The following is a 17,350-nucleotide window of genomic DNA, read 5'->3' as shown; positions in this document are numbered from 1 at the left end:
CCCCAATAAAGTGTTTGACTCTTTTTTATTTCATCTGGAATAAAACATGAGACAATGTTACCCAAGTTCTCCCGTTTTGTGTACGTCAGCTTGTTGTACATCCTGTTCCAAAATGGAGGTAATGTGACGTTGGGCTTGTTTTTTGCTTATAACATCAGCAGCTCTTATGGGAAGACCTACAATATACTGCAGTGTCCACGAGAAGCCTGAAAAACAGTCCCATACAGTACATGACAGTACCTCCCCCCTTCCCCCACATATTACAGCGGGTACTTGGTATTCCGGTAGGTAGTGTTCTCTGGGCATCCGACAAACCCAGGTTCATCCATCATCAGACTGATTCACCACTCCAGGGACCAGTCCAGTCATGACGTGCTTACTCCACACCCGCAGGAGACTGGCATTGAGCTTTCCAATAAGGACCACAGCAGCAGAGCTCGCCACGACCGATGCCTTCCTATGCAGTATGATGCCCCCTTAGTGCCATCAAGGACTGGGCAGAGGCATGTGTCGTGGCGAGCTCTGCTGCTGTGGTCCCTATTGGCACTTTACTAAAGTTGTGATGTTTGTGAAATGGGTTTCTAAGATCCGTATGGTCAATGCCAGGAGGCTTATCGATGGCTAAGAGCTGTTTACTATGAAATGCGTCAGCGTACAATGTATGTTTATGATGCTCTAAACAAACAGATTTAATATAAAACCATGACATGCATCAGTATAGGGTATATGTATTGTATGTTTATCATGAAATGCATCAGTATAGGGTATATATATATTTTCATAAACGCCTAGATAAAAGCCAAGACTTCATCTACAACTGACAAAGGTGTAGCTCAAAACGTGCCAGCCTTCGATGTATGATTATGATGATCTATGTGAAGAGTATAACTAAGTCTGTACTGTTTGAAATGCATCAAGATATGGTGTATTCTTACTAATATCTGTATAGCTCAAAATGCGTCTACATCTTTCAATGACTGAAGAGCTGAATGAAAAGATTCTATCTACTTTTTATTTATCCGTGGTTGAATGAAAATACTGTAACTGTAGGCAAGTGAACGCAAGTATTACACGGGGACTACAGTATAGATCGAAATGCGTCATGGCACGATTCGTGATTGTAATTTTCAAAATAAAAATTTCACCTGCAACCCAAAATTGTCTTGTTCTAAACGCATCCGCCTATGGTGTATTTTTACTACAATCTAAATAAATGGAAGATTTTAACTACACTAACTATACACTAGGTGTATAGCCTGAAACGCGTCTACATATGTTTATTATGATCTCGGTGAATGTATACTTGGAGGTTCCAATTGAATGAACATAACTACATACAAATGATTACAAATAACCTATCTTGAATATATACAGCTATATATAACTAAGTGGGGTGTCGTTCAAAGCGCGTCAGAGTATGGTTATATTTTTGAAGATCTAAATAAACAGATTTCACCTAAAACGGCATCCTTGGACATGTGTGATGTATAAGTGTATTGTTACGGCAGACTACATAAACAAAGAGATTTTATCTACTGTATAGTCCAAAACGCGTCTACCTATATTTATCATGATCTTTCACTAAGAACTATATACGGTAGTCTGAAATGCATCGAGACACATAAACAGAAGGTTTCATATAAATAGAACTGCTGTTAAATATACATTGCAAGTCAGTGGTAATAGTATATATTTACTATATACAGCTGTATAGTTCGAAACGTGTCAGGATATGATTATATTAATGATTTTCTAAATTAAGCGAAGATTCACTTATGACTGCACATTGATGAAATACATCATAATATGGTTTATGTTTATTACAGTATATATAAAGAGAAGTTTTTATCTATGCGTAAGAAGCGTGTAGTCCGAAATGCGTCGACATATGTTTCTAGTGATCTAAATGAAGAGAAGATTATATCTACATATCTAGATATCTACATTGCTGGCACATTCCTTATCTTTGGCTGAAAGGACATAGAAGATTTTATTTGTGGGTAAGAAATGTACAGTCCGAAATGCGTCAGATTATGCATATGATCTATACCCATGAGTAATGAACACGCGATATATCATACAAAACACACGGGACAGCGGAGTACAATGTTTATCATTTATTTATTGATTGTGTGAAGGGTGCACTGTCCGGCACTCCTCCGTGTTAGGTCAAGCAAATCAAACTGTCAGTCAAAAGCTGGGAGCAGGGAAGTCCCCCCTCCCCACAGTATGTATATATAATATATATCTATATATGTATATGTCTTGTATACAGTACTCATATATATATACCGTATATAGTGACATAGCTGTATACCACCATACATGTCCGTTTACCTTCCCATTCTATCTAGAAACAACAATCAGGGAGTTGATAAGGGGGTGCCAAACACTCAACTAAATTGTCCACACTTCCCAGTAAACACTCACATATTGCACTTACCGTATCTAGGTCAACACTAAAAACAAACCCAATGGTGGGGGCCCAGTCACCTATATACATCCAGAAATCCTAAGGTGGCCATAGACTTTGGTGAAAGAGACCTTCAGCCAACATGGTCAAGATTCAAGAATCATTTGCCCCATTGTTAAGCGTCACTCCAAAAAGCATTGGCCATAGGCTTCACCCCAGTAGTGCACCCACCTCATTTTCAGCTAAAGAGCCCAAAAATATATAACAAAAAAGGTGTCAATGGGATCAATCTGTTTCTTGCCATAACTGTCCAATTTCAACCTCAGGCATGTGGACATAGGTTAACATCAGTGGACTTCAGTTTAATGTCCATGGACAGCTGGGTCTAATTTGAGTTTGTATGGGTTTGTCAGAGTACATTATGGGTGATGTGCTGTTTGAACCCAGAAAGGGATGGGGCGATCAACTATATACATCCAGAAATCTTAAGATGGCCATATACTTACAGGAAAGTCTACCAACTCAGATATAATCGGGCCTTCACCCAACATGATGAGTAAACACATATTGTATTTATCGAGGTCAACACTAAAAGCAAACCCAATGGAGGGCCCAGTGACCTATATACATCCAGAAATCTTAAAGATGGCCATAGACTTTAGAGGAAGAGATCTACAGCCAACATGGTCAAGATTCAAGAATTATTTGCTCCATTATTACCAGTTCTACAGGTTGCCTCAATAAGCATTGACCAAAGGCTTCACCTGTAGTGTACCTGATTCATCTCTTGCCAAGGAGCCTAAAAATTATCTGACAAAATGTCAATGAGATCAATCCATTTCTTGCCATAATTGTCCAATTTTAACCTCAGGCATCTTTACATAGGTCAACACCAGTTGGCTTCAGCTTAATGTCCATGGACAGCTGGGTCTGTGACGTAATGAATATAGGTTTGTCAGAGTACATTATGGAGGATGTGGTGGTGGGTGGCCCGATCAACTATATACATCCAAAAATCTTAAGATGGCCATAGACTTAGAGGAAGTCTGCCGACTCAGGTGTGATGGGGCCTTCACCCAACATGGTCTAGATTCAAGAATTATTTGCCCCATTATTATCTGTTATACAAGTTGCTCCAAAAAGCACCGGCCAAATCTTTCACATCAGTAGTGCATCTGCTTCGTCTTCATCCAAGGATCTTAAAAATACCTAAAAAATGTGATGAGTATGGGTTTGTCGGGGGGAATGTTATAGTGCCTTGACCTATACAAAAGTCATGAGAAGACCATTATGAGGAAATCAGCATAGATGTTATCAATTCTATAAGGTGTGAGGGCTTTTAATCAATGCAGCATCCAACCTCATCAATGGAGCTAAAGACGCACCAATCTTGACCCTTCATGGTATGGGAATGTGGGTCATTGGACCCTACAACTGCCCAACCCTTTGCTCAGCCCATGACCAGTGGCTTATACACCAAATGACAAAATATACGTTGGCTATATATATGGAGTCAGTGTAAATATCACGTATGTTATATGGAGCATTGTCCCAGCTGGGATAGGGGTTCTTGTTTCCTTTAAGTGTGAGAAATTTTTGGCATAGAAATTTGGGGGATAGCAAAAAAATAAATAAAAAATGTGCTCTATATGAAGTTACTTTGCTGTAAAAAGTGAGTGGGCCAGCAAGGTCAATGTATCCTCCTGACCACTGCTCCAATGTGTATGACCACTCTGCAGTCACATGACTCAAGGCTTGAAGAATACAAACAACGACCTTAAAGAAATCCTGCTTATCTCAATAATTCTGCAAAATGTAGGTGGCATAACCAAAGCCGGAACTATCTGAGCACACACTGGCCCTTTGGACTCCTTTGGTCACCACTCACAGACTGGACCACCATAATATACAACCAGAACATCTGTCCTGTGATCATATATCACACTCCATACACATTGTGTTACCAGAACAGTTAGTAAGTCATAGTCTATACACATAAAATGATGCAGAGTCCTCGTCCAGCTCTGCTAGCATGACATGGTTTTCTGCCGTGAGGGTCATGTGATTTGACGGGAGAGACATGTATGAATAGTGTTGCTGAATTGTGTTGCAGTACCTCTAAAAATCACAGTATCTAAAAGGGAAGCTACAGTTGATATAGACCAGGGCTGGCCAACCTGCGGCTCTCCAGCTGTTGCAAAACTACAATTCCCACCATGCCCTGCTGTGGGCTGATAGCTGTTAGTAGACTAGGCATGCTGGGAGTTGTAGTTTTGCAACAGCTGGAGAGCCGCAGGTTGGCCATCCCTGATGTAGACTATTACTTGTTGGCCATGCAAATAAACAAATGGTCCGTCAGAGTGAGAGTTCTTGGTCTTGGTTGATGGAGGGGTCTTTTAGGAGGACCTCCTCTATAACATCCATATACAGTCAGGTCCATAAATATTGGGACATCAACACAATTATAACATTTTTGGCTCTATACACCCCCACAATAGATTTGAAATGAAACAATCAAGATGTGCTTTAACTGCAGACTGTCAGCTTTAATTTGAGGGCATTTACATCCAAATCAGGTGAACGGTGTAGGAATTACAACAGTTTGCATATGTGCCTCCCACTTGCTAAGGGACCAAAAGTAATGGGACAATTGGCTTCTCAGCTGTTCCATGGCCAGGTGTGTGTTATTCCCTCATTATCCCAATTACAATGAGCAGATAAAAGGTCCAGAGGTCATTTCCAGTCTGCTATTTGCATTTGGAATCTGTTGCTGTCAACTCTCAAGATGAGATCCAAAGAGCTGTCACTATCAGTAAAGCAAGCCATCATTAGGCTGAAAAAACAAACCCCTCAGAGAGATAGCAAAAACATTAGGCGTGGCCAAAACAACTGTTTGGAACATTCTTAAAAAGAAGGAACGCACCGGTGAGCTCAGCAACACCAAAAGACCCGGAAGACCACGGAAAACAACTGTGGTGGATGACCGAAGAATTATTTCCCTGGTGAAGAAAACACCCTTCACAACAGTTGGCCAGAACAAGAACACTCTCCAGGAGGTAGGTGTATGTGTGTCAAAGTTAACAATCAAGAGACGACTTCACCAGAGTGAATAGAGAGAGTTCACCACAAGATGTAAACCATTGGTGAGCCTCAAAAACAGGAAGGCCAGATTAGAGTTTGCCAAACGACATCTAAAAAAGCCTTCACAGTTCTGGAACAACATCCTATGGACAGAGGAGACCAAGATCAACTTGTACCAGAGTGATGGGAAGAGAAGAGTATGGAGAAGGAAAGGAACTGCTCATGATCCTAAGCATACCACCTCATCAGTGAAGCATGGTGGTGGTAGTGTCATGGCGTGGGCATGTATGGCTGCCAATAGAACTGGTTCTCTTGTATTTATTGATGATGTGACTGCTGACAAAAGCAGCAGGATGAATTCTGAAGTGTTTCGGGCAATATTATCTGCTCATATTCAGCCAAATGCTTCAGAACTCATTGGACGGCGCTTCACAGTGCAGATGGACAATGACCCAAAGCATACTGCAAAGCAACCAAAGAGTTTTTTAAGGGAAAGAAGTAGAATGTTATGCAATGGCCAAGTCAATCACCGGACTTGAATCCGATTGCGCAGGCATTTCACTTGCTGAAGACAAAACTGAAGGGAAAATGCCCCAAGAACAAGCAGGAACTGAAGACAGTTGCAGTAGAGGCCTGGCAGAGCATCACCAGGGATGAAACCCAGCGTCTGGTGATGTCTATGCGTTCCAGACTTCAGGCTGTAATTGACTGCAAAGAATTTGCAACCAAGTATTAAAAAGTGAAAATTTGATTTATGATAATTATTCTGTCCCATTACTTTTAGTCCCTTAACAAGTGGGAGGCACATATGCAAACTGTTGTAATTCCTGCACCGTTCACCTGATTTGGATGTAAATACCCTCAAATTAAAGCTGACAGTCTGCAGGTAAAGCACATCTTGTTTGTTTCATTTCAAATCCATTGTGGTGGTGTATAGAGCCAAAAATTTTAGAATTGTGTCAATGTCGCAATATTTATGGACCTGGCTGTAATCAAATCGGATACTTGGCAAGGACTTGATGAGAGTACTCCTTTAATAAAAAAAGACAAAATTCTGCCCATGGTTCTTGTGGGGAGTGGGATGTAGTGGTGGTAGAGCTCTACTATGTTCACAGATCATCAGCCCATTGGTGAGCATGTTCTGATGTGGCATGCTCTCCTGCATCTACTGAACCTCACTCAAACATCTTGTGACCAGCTCAGGTCAGGCATAGACAACAGTTACACTTCATCCCTATGGGGCAGGTTTTTATAAAAATGTTAGATCCGCCTTTTAAGCAGAATTTTTGGTCCATTGATAAAAATCTGGCAAAATGTATAATTTGTGCTTGAAAATTGTTCTCGGGTGGCCATGTCATACAATAATGTAATTAAGGAGAACACAGTGCCGAACGATAGCACATGAATTCATTGGTTTGAGTATTTATGCAGCCAACCCTCCAGTAAAATCATTCTGTTTTTCAGAACAGATCATTGTGGATAGGAATCATAGATCTACAGGATGTTGGAGCCTGCAACTCTGGATGATAAGGGTGCTATAAATACAAATATCTAACTCTTGCTGGCAACCAAAGTGCACAATGCAGACACTTAACTGAACAGGAGATATGGAGGGGGCACTTGATGCATGAGCAAAGTGATTGAACAAGGCTGCTTTATAAAGTATCTCATAGAACTAGGATGACCTGAATAGGAACCGCCATGGGGTCGCCACCAACCCCTATAAATTATAACTACTCGGTAAATGACTGAGGTGCAGTGAAAACCCATGTGCAGTTATTTTGAAGGATGACCAGGCATGCTGTGGATCTCCAGCTTACTCAATGTTGTAGATTTTTGACTGCATAGAAAGATTATTGCACATTATTGTACACGAAGTTCCAGATCATTGTAGAATTTTCATCTGAATCCTTTTTTGTGTCATTCATGGCAATATGTTATGTAAAGAATGGGACCTGGAAACCTACCTACCCTACCTACCACACAATAGGATCTGTATAGTGGTTACACCTTGCTAATTGCATAAAAAACATCAACTTCAAGTAATAAAAAGAAGGATAAAGTTGTTTCAACAATTCTGCTTTAAATGTGCATACAGCTCGCATACTCCATGCTGTGTACTAGACCATTATAGATTTACACCGAACATTGCATTCTGCTGGGAGACCTCCGACCCCTGTTCCTCAATATCGACAGCATTTCTCAATTACACCAAAAGATCTCAACACACCCTAACTTCTTGTGAGACCTCTCTCGAAGATTCAGTCCTGTCCTGTCCCTTGCGAGAGATGAATGCTTTTCAGCTGCAACATTTAGATGCCATTGTCCTAACGAATTCCAAAAAAGACGACAGTGGTGAGCAACGAAAGAAGAAGCAACATGGCAAAAACAGGCATTGGCAACATTCTATATGGTCAAAGACCGAGCATGACTGAGTAAGAACTTTCCCTGTTCTTGAAGATAGACCTGCCCACACAGACGGCTGTCCTTTCAAATCTCAGCTCTGAATTCTTGTACCTGAAGGCCAATGTCACAAGAGGTGGATAAAAGAAGCCTTTGAGATAAGGCACTGGCGTTTTGATGTGTAAGCTGCAGAGTTTGCAAGGATTTCAAGGCAAGATAAGCGCCTTGTGTGCTTCGAAACACAACTTATCGGAGGAAGGAAAGGAATCATCCAGTCTTGGTGAACTAAATTGTCCTGGAGCAGTTAAAAGTAAGTAGAGGCGTAGCTGCTGGATCTGCAAGGCGAGTGCATGTTTTGACATCCATCAGGTAACGTGACCAGAAGATCAATATTCCTTCAGATATTCAAATATCCTTCAGATATTAGAAGATTCAGCACTTCAGAATCTTAGAAGACCCAAACCTTGGTCAAGCATTTCCTGATCTTTACTCTTTACAAGCTTCTGGAGCTATCGGAACCTGTTTTCAAGCAACGGTTGTTAGGTGAAAGTGCCAGAACCACCAGCGTGGACTTTTTCACAGGTTAATAAATTAAATAAATATGTTAATTACTTAAATAAAATAAAAAAGTCTTCACATCTTCCACAACTGAGGTCTCATCTCCAGGCAGAGTTAAGCAAAGGATCGACAAGGCGCACAAACGCCCCGTCCTCTCCTTATCCTGTTGGAAGCAAAGCCTGGCATATAGGTTAATGTGCGTGGGTAGAGCTGTCAAGGAAATGAGGTGGGCATCACTCATGGGTGGGAGACAGTGGGCGCCTTTGGCTGCTCGATGACAAGGAGATGTTGGTGGTTGATGACGGCAGAGGCTTTGGCTGTTGACACCTGGAATTAGAAGAAGCTGAGTTTTAGTTATTTCTTTCACTGTACATCACCTATATGATGGTAAAAAAGAGCTTCACTATAACAGTGCCAGCCACACAGTACTCCAGTATAAAAGTGCCAGCCACACAGTGCTCCATCATAACAATGCCAGCCACACAATACTTCACTATAACAGTGCCAGCCACACAGTACTCCAGTATAACAGTGCCAGCCACACAGTACTCCAGTATAACAATGCCAGCTACACAGTACTCCAGTATAACAGTGTCAGCCACACAATACTCCATCATGACAATGCCAGCCACACAGTACTCCACTATAACAGTGCCAGCTACACAGTACTCCAGTATAACAGTGCCAGCCGCACAGTACTCCACTATAACAGTGCCAGCTACACAGTACTCCAGTATAATAGTGCCAGCCACACAGTACTCCAGTATAATAGTGCCAGCCACACAGTACTCCAGTATAACAATGCCAGCTACACAGTACTCCAGTATAACAGTGCCAGCCACACAGTACTCCACTATAACAATGCCAGCTACACAGTACTCCAGTATAAAAGTTCCAGCTGCACAGTACTCCACTATAACAATGCCAGCCACACAGTACTCCAGTATAACAGTACCAGCCACACAGTACTCCAGTATAACAATGCCAGCCGCACAGTACTCCACTATAACAGTGCCAGCTACACAGTACTCCAGTATAACAGTGCCAGCCACACAGTACTCCACTATAACAGTGCCAGCTACACAGTACTCCAGTATAACAGTGCCAGCCACACAGTACTCCAGTATAACAATGCCAGCTACACAGTACTCCAGTATAACAGTGCCAGCCACACAGTACTCCACTATAACAATGCCAGCTACACAGTACTCCAGTATAACAATGCCAGCTACACAGTACTCCAGTATAACCGTGCCAGCCACACAGTACTCCAGTATAACAATGCCAGCTACACAGTACTCCAGTATAACAGTGCCAGCCACACAGCACTCCACTATAACAATGCCAGCCACACAGTACTCCAGTATAACAGTGCCAGCTGCACAGTACTCCAGTATACCAGTGCCAGCCACACAGTACTCCACTATAACAATGCCAGCCACACAGTGCTCCACTATAACAATGCCAGCTACACAGTACTCCACTATAACAGTGCCAGACACACAGTACTCCAGTATAACAGTGCCAGACACACAGCACTCCACTATAACAATGCCAGCCACACACAGTACTCCAGTATAACAGTGCCAGACACACAGTGCTCCACTATAACAATGCTAGCTACACAGTACTCCACTATAACAATGCCAGCTACACAGTACTCCATTATAACAATGCCAGCTACACAGTACTCCAGTATAAAAGTTCCAGCTGCACAGTACTCCACTATAACAATGCTAGCTACACAGTACTCCACTATAACAATGCCAGCTACACAGTACTCCATTATAACAATGCCAGCTACACAGTACTCCAGTATAAAAGTTCCAGCTGCACAGTACTCCACTATAACAATGCCAGCCACACAGTGCTCCACTATAACAATGCCAGCCACACAGTACTCCACTATAACAATGCCAGCTACACAGTACTCCACTATAACAATGCTAGCTACACAGTACTCCAGTATAACAATGCCAGCCACACAGTACTCCAGTAGAACAATGCCAGCTACACAGTACTCCAGTATAACAATGCCAGCTACACAGTACTCCAGTATACCAGTGCCAGCCACACAGTACTCCACTATAACAATGCCAGCCACACAGTACTCCAGTATAACAGTGCCAGACACACAGTACTCCAGTATAACAATGCCAGCTACACAGTACTCAGCTATAACAGTGCCAGCTACACAGCGCTCCACCATAACAATGCCAGCCACACAGTGCTCCACTATAACAGTGCCAGCCACACAATACTGCAGTATAACAATGCCAGCCACACAGTACTCCAGTATAATAGTGCCAGCTGCACAGTACTCCACTACAACAGTGTCAGCCACACATTACTCCACTATAACAATGCCAGCCACACAGTACTCCAGTATAACAGTGCCAGCCACACAGTACTCCGTTATAACAGTGCCAGCCACACAGTACTCCGTTATAACAATGCTAGCTACACAGTGCTCCACTATAACAGTGTCAGCCACACAGTACTCTAGTATAACAGTGCCAGCCACACAGTACTCCACTATAACAATGCCAGCCACACAGTGCTCCACTATAACAATGCCAGCCACACAGTACTCCACTATAACAATGCCAGCCACACAGTACTCCAGTATAACAGTGCCAGACACACAGTACTCCAGTATAACAGTGCCAGCCACACAGAACTCCACTATAACAATGCCAGCCACACACAGTACTCCAGTATAACAGTGCCAGACACACAGTGCTCCACTATAACAATGCTAGCTACACAGTACTCCACTATAACAATGCCAGCTACACAGTACTCCATTATAACAATGCCAGCTACACAGTACTCCAGTATAAAAGTTCCAGCTGCACAGTACTCCACTATAACAATGCCAGCCACACAGTGCTCCACTATAACAATGCCAGCTACACAGTACTCCACTATAACAATGCTAGCTACACAGTACTCCAGTATAACAATGCCAGCCACACAGTACTCCAGTATAACAATGCCAGCTACACAGTACTCCAGTATAACAATGCCAGCTACACAGTACTCCAGTATACCAGTGCCAGCCACACAGTACTCCACTATAACAATGCCAGCCACACAGTACTCCAGTATAACAGTGACAGACACACAGTACTCCAGTATAACAATGCCAGCTACACAGTACTCAGCTATAACAGTGCCAGCTACACAGCGCTCCACCATGACAATGCTAGCCACACAGTGCTCCACTATAACAGTGCCAGCCACACAATACTGCAGTATAACAATGCCAGCCACACAGTACTCCAGTATAATAGTGCCAGCTGCACAGTACTCCACTACAACAGTGTCAGCCACACATTACTCCACTATAACAATGCCAGCCACACAGTACTCCAGTATAACAGTGCCAGCCACACAGTACTCCGCTATAACAGTGCCAGCCACACAGTACTCTGTTATAACAATGCTAGCTACACAGTGCTCCACTATAACAGTGCCAGCCACACAATACTGCAGTATAACAATGCCAGCCACACAGTACTCCAGTATAATAGTGCCAGCTGCACAGTACTCCACTACAACAGTGTCAGCCACACATTACTCCACTATAACAATGCCAGCCACACAGAACTCCAGTATAACAGTACCAGCCACACAGTACTCCGCTATAACAGTGCCAGCCACACAGTACTCTGTTATAACAATGCTAGCTACACAGTGCTCCACTATAACAGTGTCAGCCACACAGTACTCTAGTATAACAATGCCAGCCACACAGTATTCTGCTATAACAGCGCCAGCTACACAGTACTCTAGTATAACAATGCCAGCCACACAGTACTCTAGTATCACAATGCCAGCCACACAGTATTCTGCTATAACAGTGCCAGCCGTACAGTACTCCACCATAAAGTGCCTGCCACACAGTACTACGCTATAACAGTGCTGGCCAGAAAGTGCTTCACCATAACAGTGGAAGCCATGTAGCACTCCAGTATAACAGTGCCAGCCACACAGTTATTCACTATAACAGTGCCAACCATTTAGTTCTCCACTATAATAGTGCTTGCCACACATTGCTGCCTCCATTCTCCCCTGCATTTCAACCTGCCTCTTATCTCCCTGCATGTGTGTTCTAAAAGACATATAGAAGATAATCCCAGCAAACGTGCTTGTTGTTTGTAGTATATTTTATTCCAAGTACATCATCAGTTTACAAGACGCGTTTCGGCCCGTCCAGCCTTCCTCAACTGTTCTAAAAGACAAACTGTTTGTTGCCCACAGCACCCAATCACAGCACAGCTGTCATTTTACTACAGAGCCTCTCAATCTGCCTCTCTTTGTATGTTGTCAGAAAATAAGGCCCGTTCAGAGTGGTAATCTCCCTACGTGTGCTGTCCAAAACTTTGTTTCCCATAGCAACCAGTTATGCAGCACGTATATTATACACTGATAGAACTGTAGTTGCCGAGGCACTGCTTCTCACTCTGCCTCTCATCTCCCTGCATGTACTGTCTAAAAGACAAACTGTTTGTTACCATTGTTATCATTTTACTACAGCACTTCTTACAATACTGGAGCCCTATGCTTACCGACCTGTGGCTCTCCAGCTGTTGCAAAACTTCAACTCTCATCATGACCTGATGGCTGTAGGCTGTTAGGGCATGACAAGAAGTATAGTTTTGCAACAACTGGAAGGCCACAGGTTGGTAAACATAGATCTGCCAATGGATAGCATGTTATTAGTTTAGTTAGATTGTGTTTGTCTACAGTTGTGATTTAAATAACCACCAGACCATATTTTTATGCATAAATCCAGGTAATTCTGATTTGTTCACTTACTTTTTATTGAAACTATACATATTAATATGGAGAAGGTATGTAATGATTCCATATGTACAATCATGACTCCGTAGATTGGTGGAGATATCTAAGGGGTTTACTCACCAAGACCTGGACTTCCTGACCCGAGCAGCAGCTGGACGCTCCAAAAGACTATCAAGACGAGTCAGTCTCTCAAGATGAAGAGCTCGCGGGTCCTGTTCTGCTCGATCCTTAGAAAAGTCCATCTCAAACACAGTGGGGGGAGTCAGGTCCAACTCGAGGAACATGATGTTTTCGGCCTAGAAACGAAAAGCCAAGACAGCGATAGCCATCATGTAAACATTTTACACTAGTTCTTACATAGGAACCGCTGGAGTATTTTGGACCTTGGACATTTGTGGACATTAGTCCTATTGCAACTATGCAACACCATCAACTCTCTATTACACTTTTAAGGGTTACCTTACACTGTGATTTATGCTGTTGTGTGCACCTATCATGTTTTATATTGTTGAACTGCATTTTATATGTTTATTGTAATATATCCTGTTATTGCACTGCAATGTGGAAAGAGATAATGCACAGTCAGCTAATACTGAGAGACGTTGGGACTTTCTATCTATGCACTGAGAAGTTACTATTAGGGACTATGCAACGTTTTGGAAGTAAAAAGACAACAAAAAAAAAACAGATGCAGTGACCTTTTGACTGTCCGGTTTAGCTCTGTTGCTTATGTCTGAAGCTTTGTTTATGTCTTGAAAAACAGCTTAGTCATTCCCATAGACTTGAATTAAAACTCCATGTAAGTTTCTAATGGACTGAAATTGCAACCTTGTTTCTGTTTAGGCTGTGTTTCTCCAATCCACCCCTCCCACTAGAAGGTTCTAGTTCAGTTAAAAACTGTACATAAGGAGAGCAGTCAGAGCCCCTAGTGATCTGCAGGTAGGGACCAGTGTTTAGTAGAAGAGACTTTGCCAGACTGCACAAGTGACCAGAAAAAGACACTGAGACAGGGATACCAGCCCTTTGACCAGAGGGTTAGCCGATGACTGACCCACAGACCCTGGGCCACCAGCCCAGGGTACTAACTTTTTGATAGACAGAGGGACAACTAGCTCAAGCCTTTTCTAGACAAAGAACCTCCTTCTGCCAGGTCGGAAACTGGAGAAGCCAGCTCAGTGCATTACCTGTATTATTTTTCACTTGAGTTCCTCCAGTAAAAAAGCACATTGGTTTACTACAAACCCTGACCCTCAGAACTTATTTCCCATTACAGTGCACTGCGCCTTACCTCGCCTTCTGGAGAGCAGCAATATGTGGTGACACCTCAACAGTGTCTAGAGGACTCATCGTAGTGTTGAGACCATCCCAAATCCTGCCACTGCACATCTATATGTCAACATAAATGTTGACATATAGAGGACTTACTGCTACTAATGTTTCCACTTTAGTACTACTGGGTTGGAAAAACAGTGAGGTTACTTACCCGGTACCTCGGATGATAGCCCATCACCATGGCCACCCTGGCATACTGGCTGATTGGCCTTTTGTATCCAACAGCTGATATTGGCCGCCTCTTCATTGTGCTTCCACCTCCGCTTTCACTGTGGAACACCCCGTACAATATTAGCCTTGATATTTGTATTTTTCTCATCCCATTTACATCTCGGTCTAACATTTTGCTGTAAATTATAGTAAGTCCTATCTAGCACTCTTGGCTTCCCAAATCCCCTGATAGTGTTAAAGTGGTGGTCCAGCCAAGAAAAACATTTAGAAATGCTCAGAATACTGTAAAAAATCCTACTCAACAGAACGATCCCCTCCCACTACCGTTCTGATGGTTCCTCCCTGGTCTCTATTTCCTGGTACCTCTCAACACACTGGAAATGATCACCCCAGCCAATCACTAGCCAAGGTGGGTCACCACTGTGGCGAGTGATTGGCCGAGCAGGGACCAGGAAGTAGACATCTGCAAGCAACAAGAATGGTGGGGATCAGTAATGTGAGTATTACTCTTTTTTAACTTTTTAATCCATTCTATCCCTTTTTTCAAAAATGTTTTCCCTTGCTGCACAACACCTTTAAACATTATGGGGACTCTTAAGTGGGTGGAATATTTAAATTCCCTGACCATAACACCAATATCTCTAATCTCGCCGATATTGGATCCCAACCTATTAAAGTTATCCAGGAAAATGACCACTGGACCATCTAGAGGCACATGGAGTCAGCTTAGTACCTCAACCCAAACCCAAGGTCGAGGGAAATGGGAACGCTAAAGGTGAAATTGTGCCATCCAGTTCTTTAACTGGGTATCACAGGAATCAGACTGTTACAATTATGATGCAATGGTCTGTATAGATGGTTGGTGGCCCTCAGGATTATTTTCTCTAGTGCATCCAAGGAACCCAAGTCCAACACTGTACACTCTGTCCGGCCTCCATGGTCTCACAAGACAGTTTTAGGGACTTATTGTGAGGATATTAGAAGAACTTACTTTCCTGGAGGTACAAGAGGCTGAAATTTCCAATGGTCCTCTTCTGCATCGTAGTAGAGACGGTTCATGATCTTGTTCTTTTCTTCCGGAGGAATAAAATTTTCAATGATCAGATACCTAGGAGTTAAGAAGATGAAAGTTTGGTTCTGAGATGTTGACTTGCAGTAAAGCTCCAGTTTTGGGAATTCTTGAGGTACATGTATCATAAGCTCTTGAGAAATTGCAAACTCACTTGTATTTCAGCTCCCGTGTCTGCTCATTCTGGGCTTGTTCTAGGTCCTGCCTCACCCGTACGTACTCGTCGTGCTGGTCCTGGATCTCTCCCTTTACAGCCTGTAACTTGGCATAGAGCTGAAAGAAGAACACAGTCCATCTTGTGAGGAATTCAATTCACTAGATCTGTCAAGTGTCCACCTAAATCTACAGGGTTATGTGCTGCATAGGGGAGTGCCTCTATATCATGGCCAGGCTTGTTTTTCATAGCTGTAGAAAGACGTAGACGTGTCACCTTTTTCAGTTTCTTGGTCTTCATCTCAACCTCCTGTTGTAGAGATGTGTATGTCCCTCTCAGTTCCACAGTCTCCTCATCTCTGAGGAGCATCTGTTGCTGAATCTCACGTTCCCGACGTTTCTGAAACAAAGAATGGAATTTGTTATATTAAAGGGTTAATTTAACTAAAAATGTTATAATTTGGTCCTTTGACCTCAATCCCAAATCATGTGAGTATAATCTGTTGTTTGGACACTTTTGATGAAGAAGTTGGCAATAATAACTTGATGTTAGGATATAGTAGGCCATCGGCAGTCCAACAAGATGGAAACGTGAACTTTATGACTACCATCTTGATAGATACTGGGAAATGACTCGGACTAAAGAGAATTTCCTCAGCTTTCTAACATAGTACACAAGCTTTGGTTACATGAGTTTCAGCTGCTAAATAACACGGTGCTTAAGAAAGTGCTGGGACTTCCTGCTGTGAGAGGGGAGTGATCCCCATGTATATTTCATAAATTAGTATTTTTTATTTTTTTTTGGGGGGGAGTAAGGAATTTGTTCAATTAATAATTAAAAAGTATTGATAGCTGGTTATATAGCAAATATCCATGGTGCCCCTTTCTAAAAATGTTAATGGGGACCCCAATCCATTATGGCCACTATTCACAGCACATTTGACCCTCAGTTCTTTATGACTTTCCTTGGTCATCTGCTGATTTGCCCTCAGTTTTCACTTGCCTCTTCAATGATCACTAACCGCATCTGGTCTATGAGCGGAGGTCATCCTTTTTGGTTGCTCGATCACACAGTAACTCCTACTCTAGTGGTCTCACAGCTTTCTTAGGGTACAACCACACGACCACACAGCCAAAATCAGGACTGGATCATAAAAGGAGAGAAAGTATAAAGGACAGATACAATGTCTCCTGTTTTTTTTAATTCACTCCTGGTTTTGTATTACAAAACTGCATGCAGAAACCTGACCATGTGGCCATACCCTTAAGATGTCAAGGTCCAAGATCTCCAGAACTAAATCCTAATCTAAGTGAAGAGCCTACAGATTGTTGGAACTTTATTTTTTACTTTTTATGCTAAA

The 17,350-nt window shown here is 42.5% G+C and overlaps 1 protein-coding gene across 1 annotated transcript in view; it reads right to left on the bottom strand.

Moving 5' to 3' along the window:
* Window positions 1–6,503: 6,503 nt before the first annotated feature.
* KIF3C (kinesin family member 3C) overlaps window positions 6,504–17,350 on the bottom strand; it is a 55,337-nt gene continuing 44,490 nt past the window's right edge. The window contains exons 3-8 of the mRNA XM_040427077.1: window positions 16,267–16,389; window positions 15,991–16,109; window positions 15,759–15,875; window positions 14,748–14,865; window positions 13,385–13,560; window positions 6,504–8,782 (exon numbers count right to left, since the gene is read on the bottom strand). Coding sequence (XP_040283011.1) covers window positions 8,689–8,782; window positions 13,385–13,560; window positions 14,748–14,865; window positions 15,759–15,875; window positions 15,991–16,109; window positions 16,267–16,389 — 747 coding nt within the window. The 3' untranslated portion in view covers window positions 6,504–8,688. The remainder of the gene's footprint in view (window positions 8,783–13,384; window positions 13,561–14,747; window positions 14,866–15,758; window positions 15,876–15,990; window positions 16,110–16,266; window positions 16,390–17,350) is intronic.

The sequence above is a fragment of the Bufo bufo genome, chromosome 4, assembly GCF_905171765.1.
Source record: "Bufo bufo chromosome 4, aBufBuf1.1, whole genome shotgun sequence".
Lineage (NCBI taxonomy): Eukaryota > Metazoa > Chordata > Amphibia > Anura > Bufonidae > Bufo > Bufo bufo.
The sequence above is the reverse complement of the archived record's forward strand: the minus strand, read 5'-3'. Positions and strand labels throughout refer to the sequence as shown.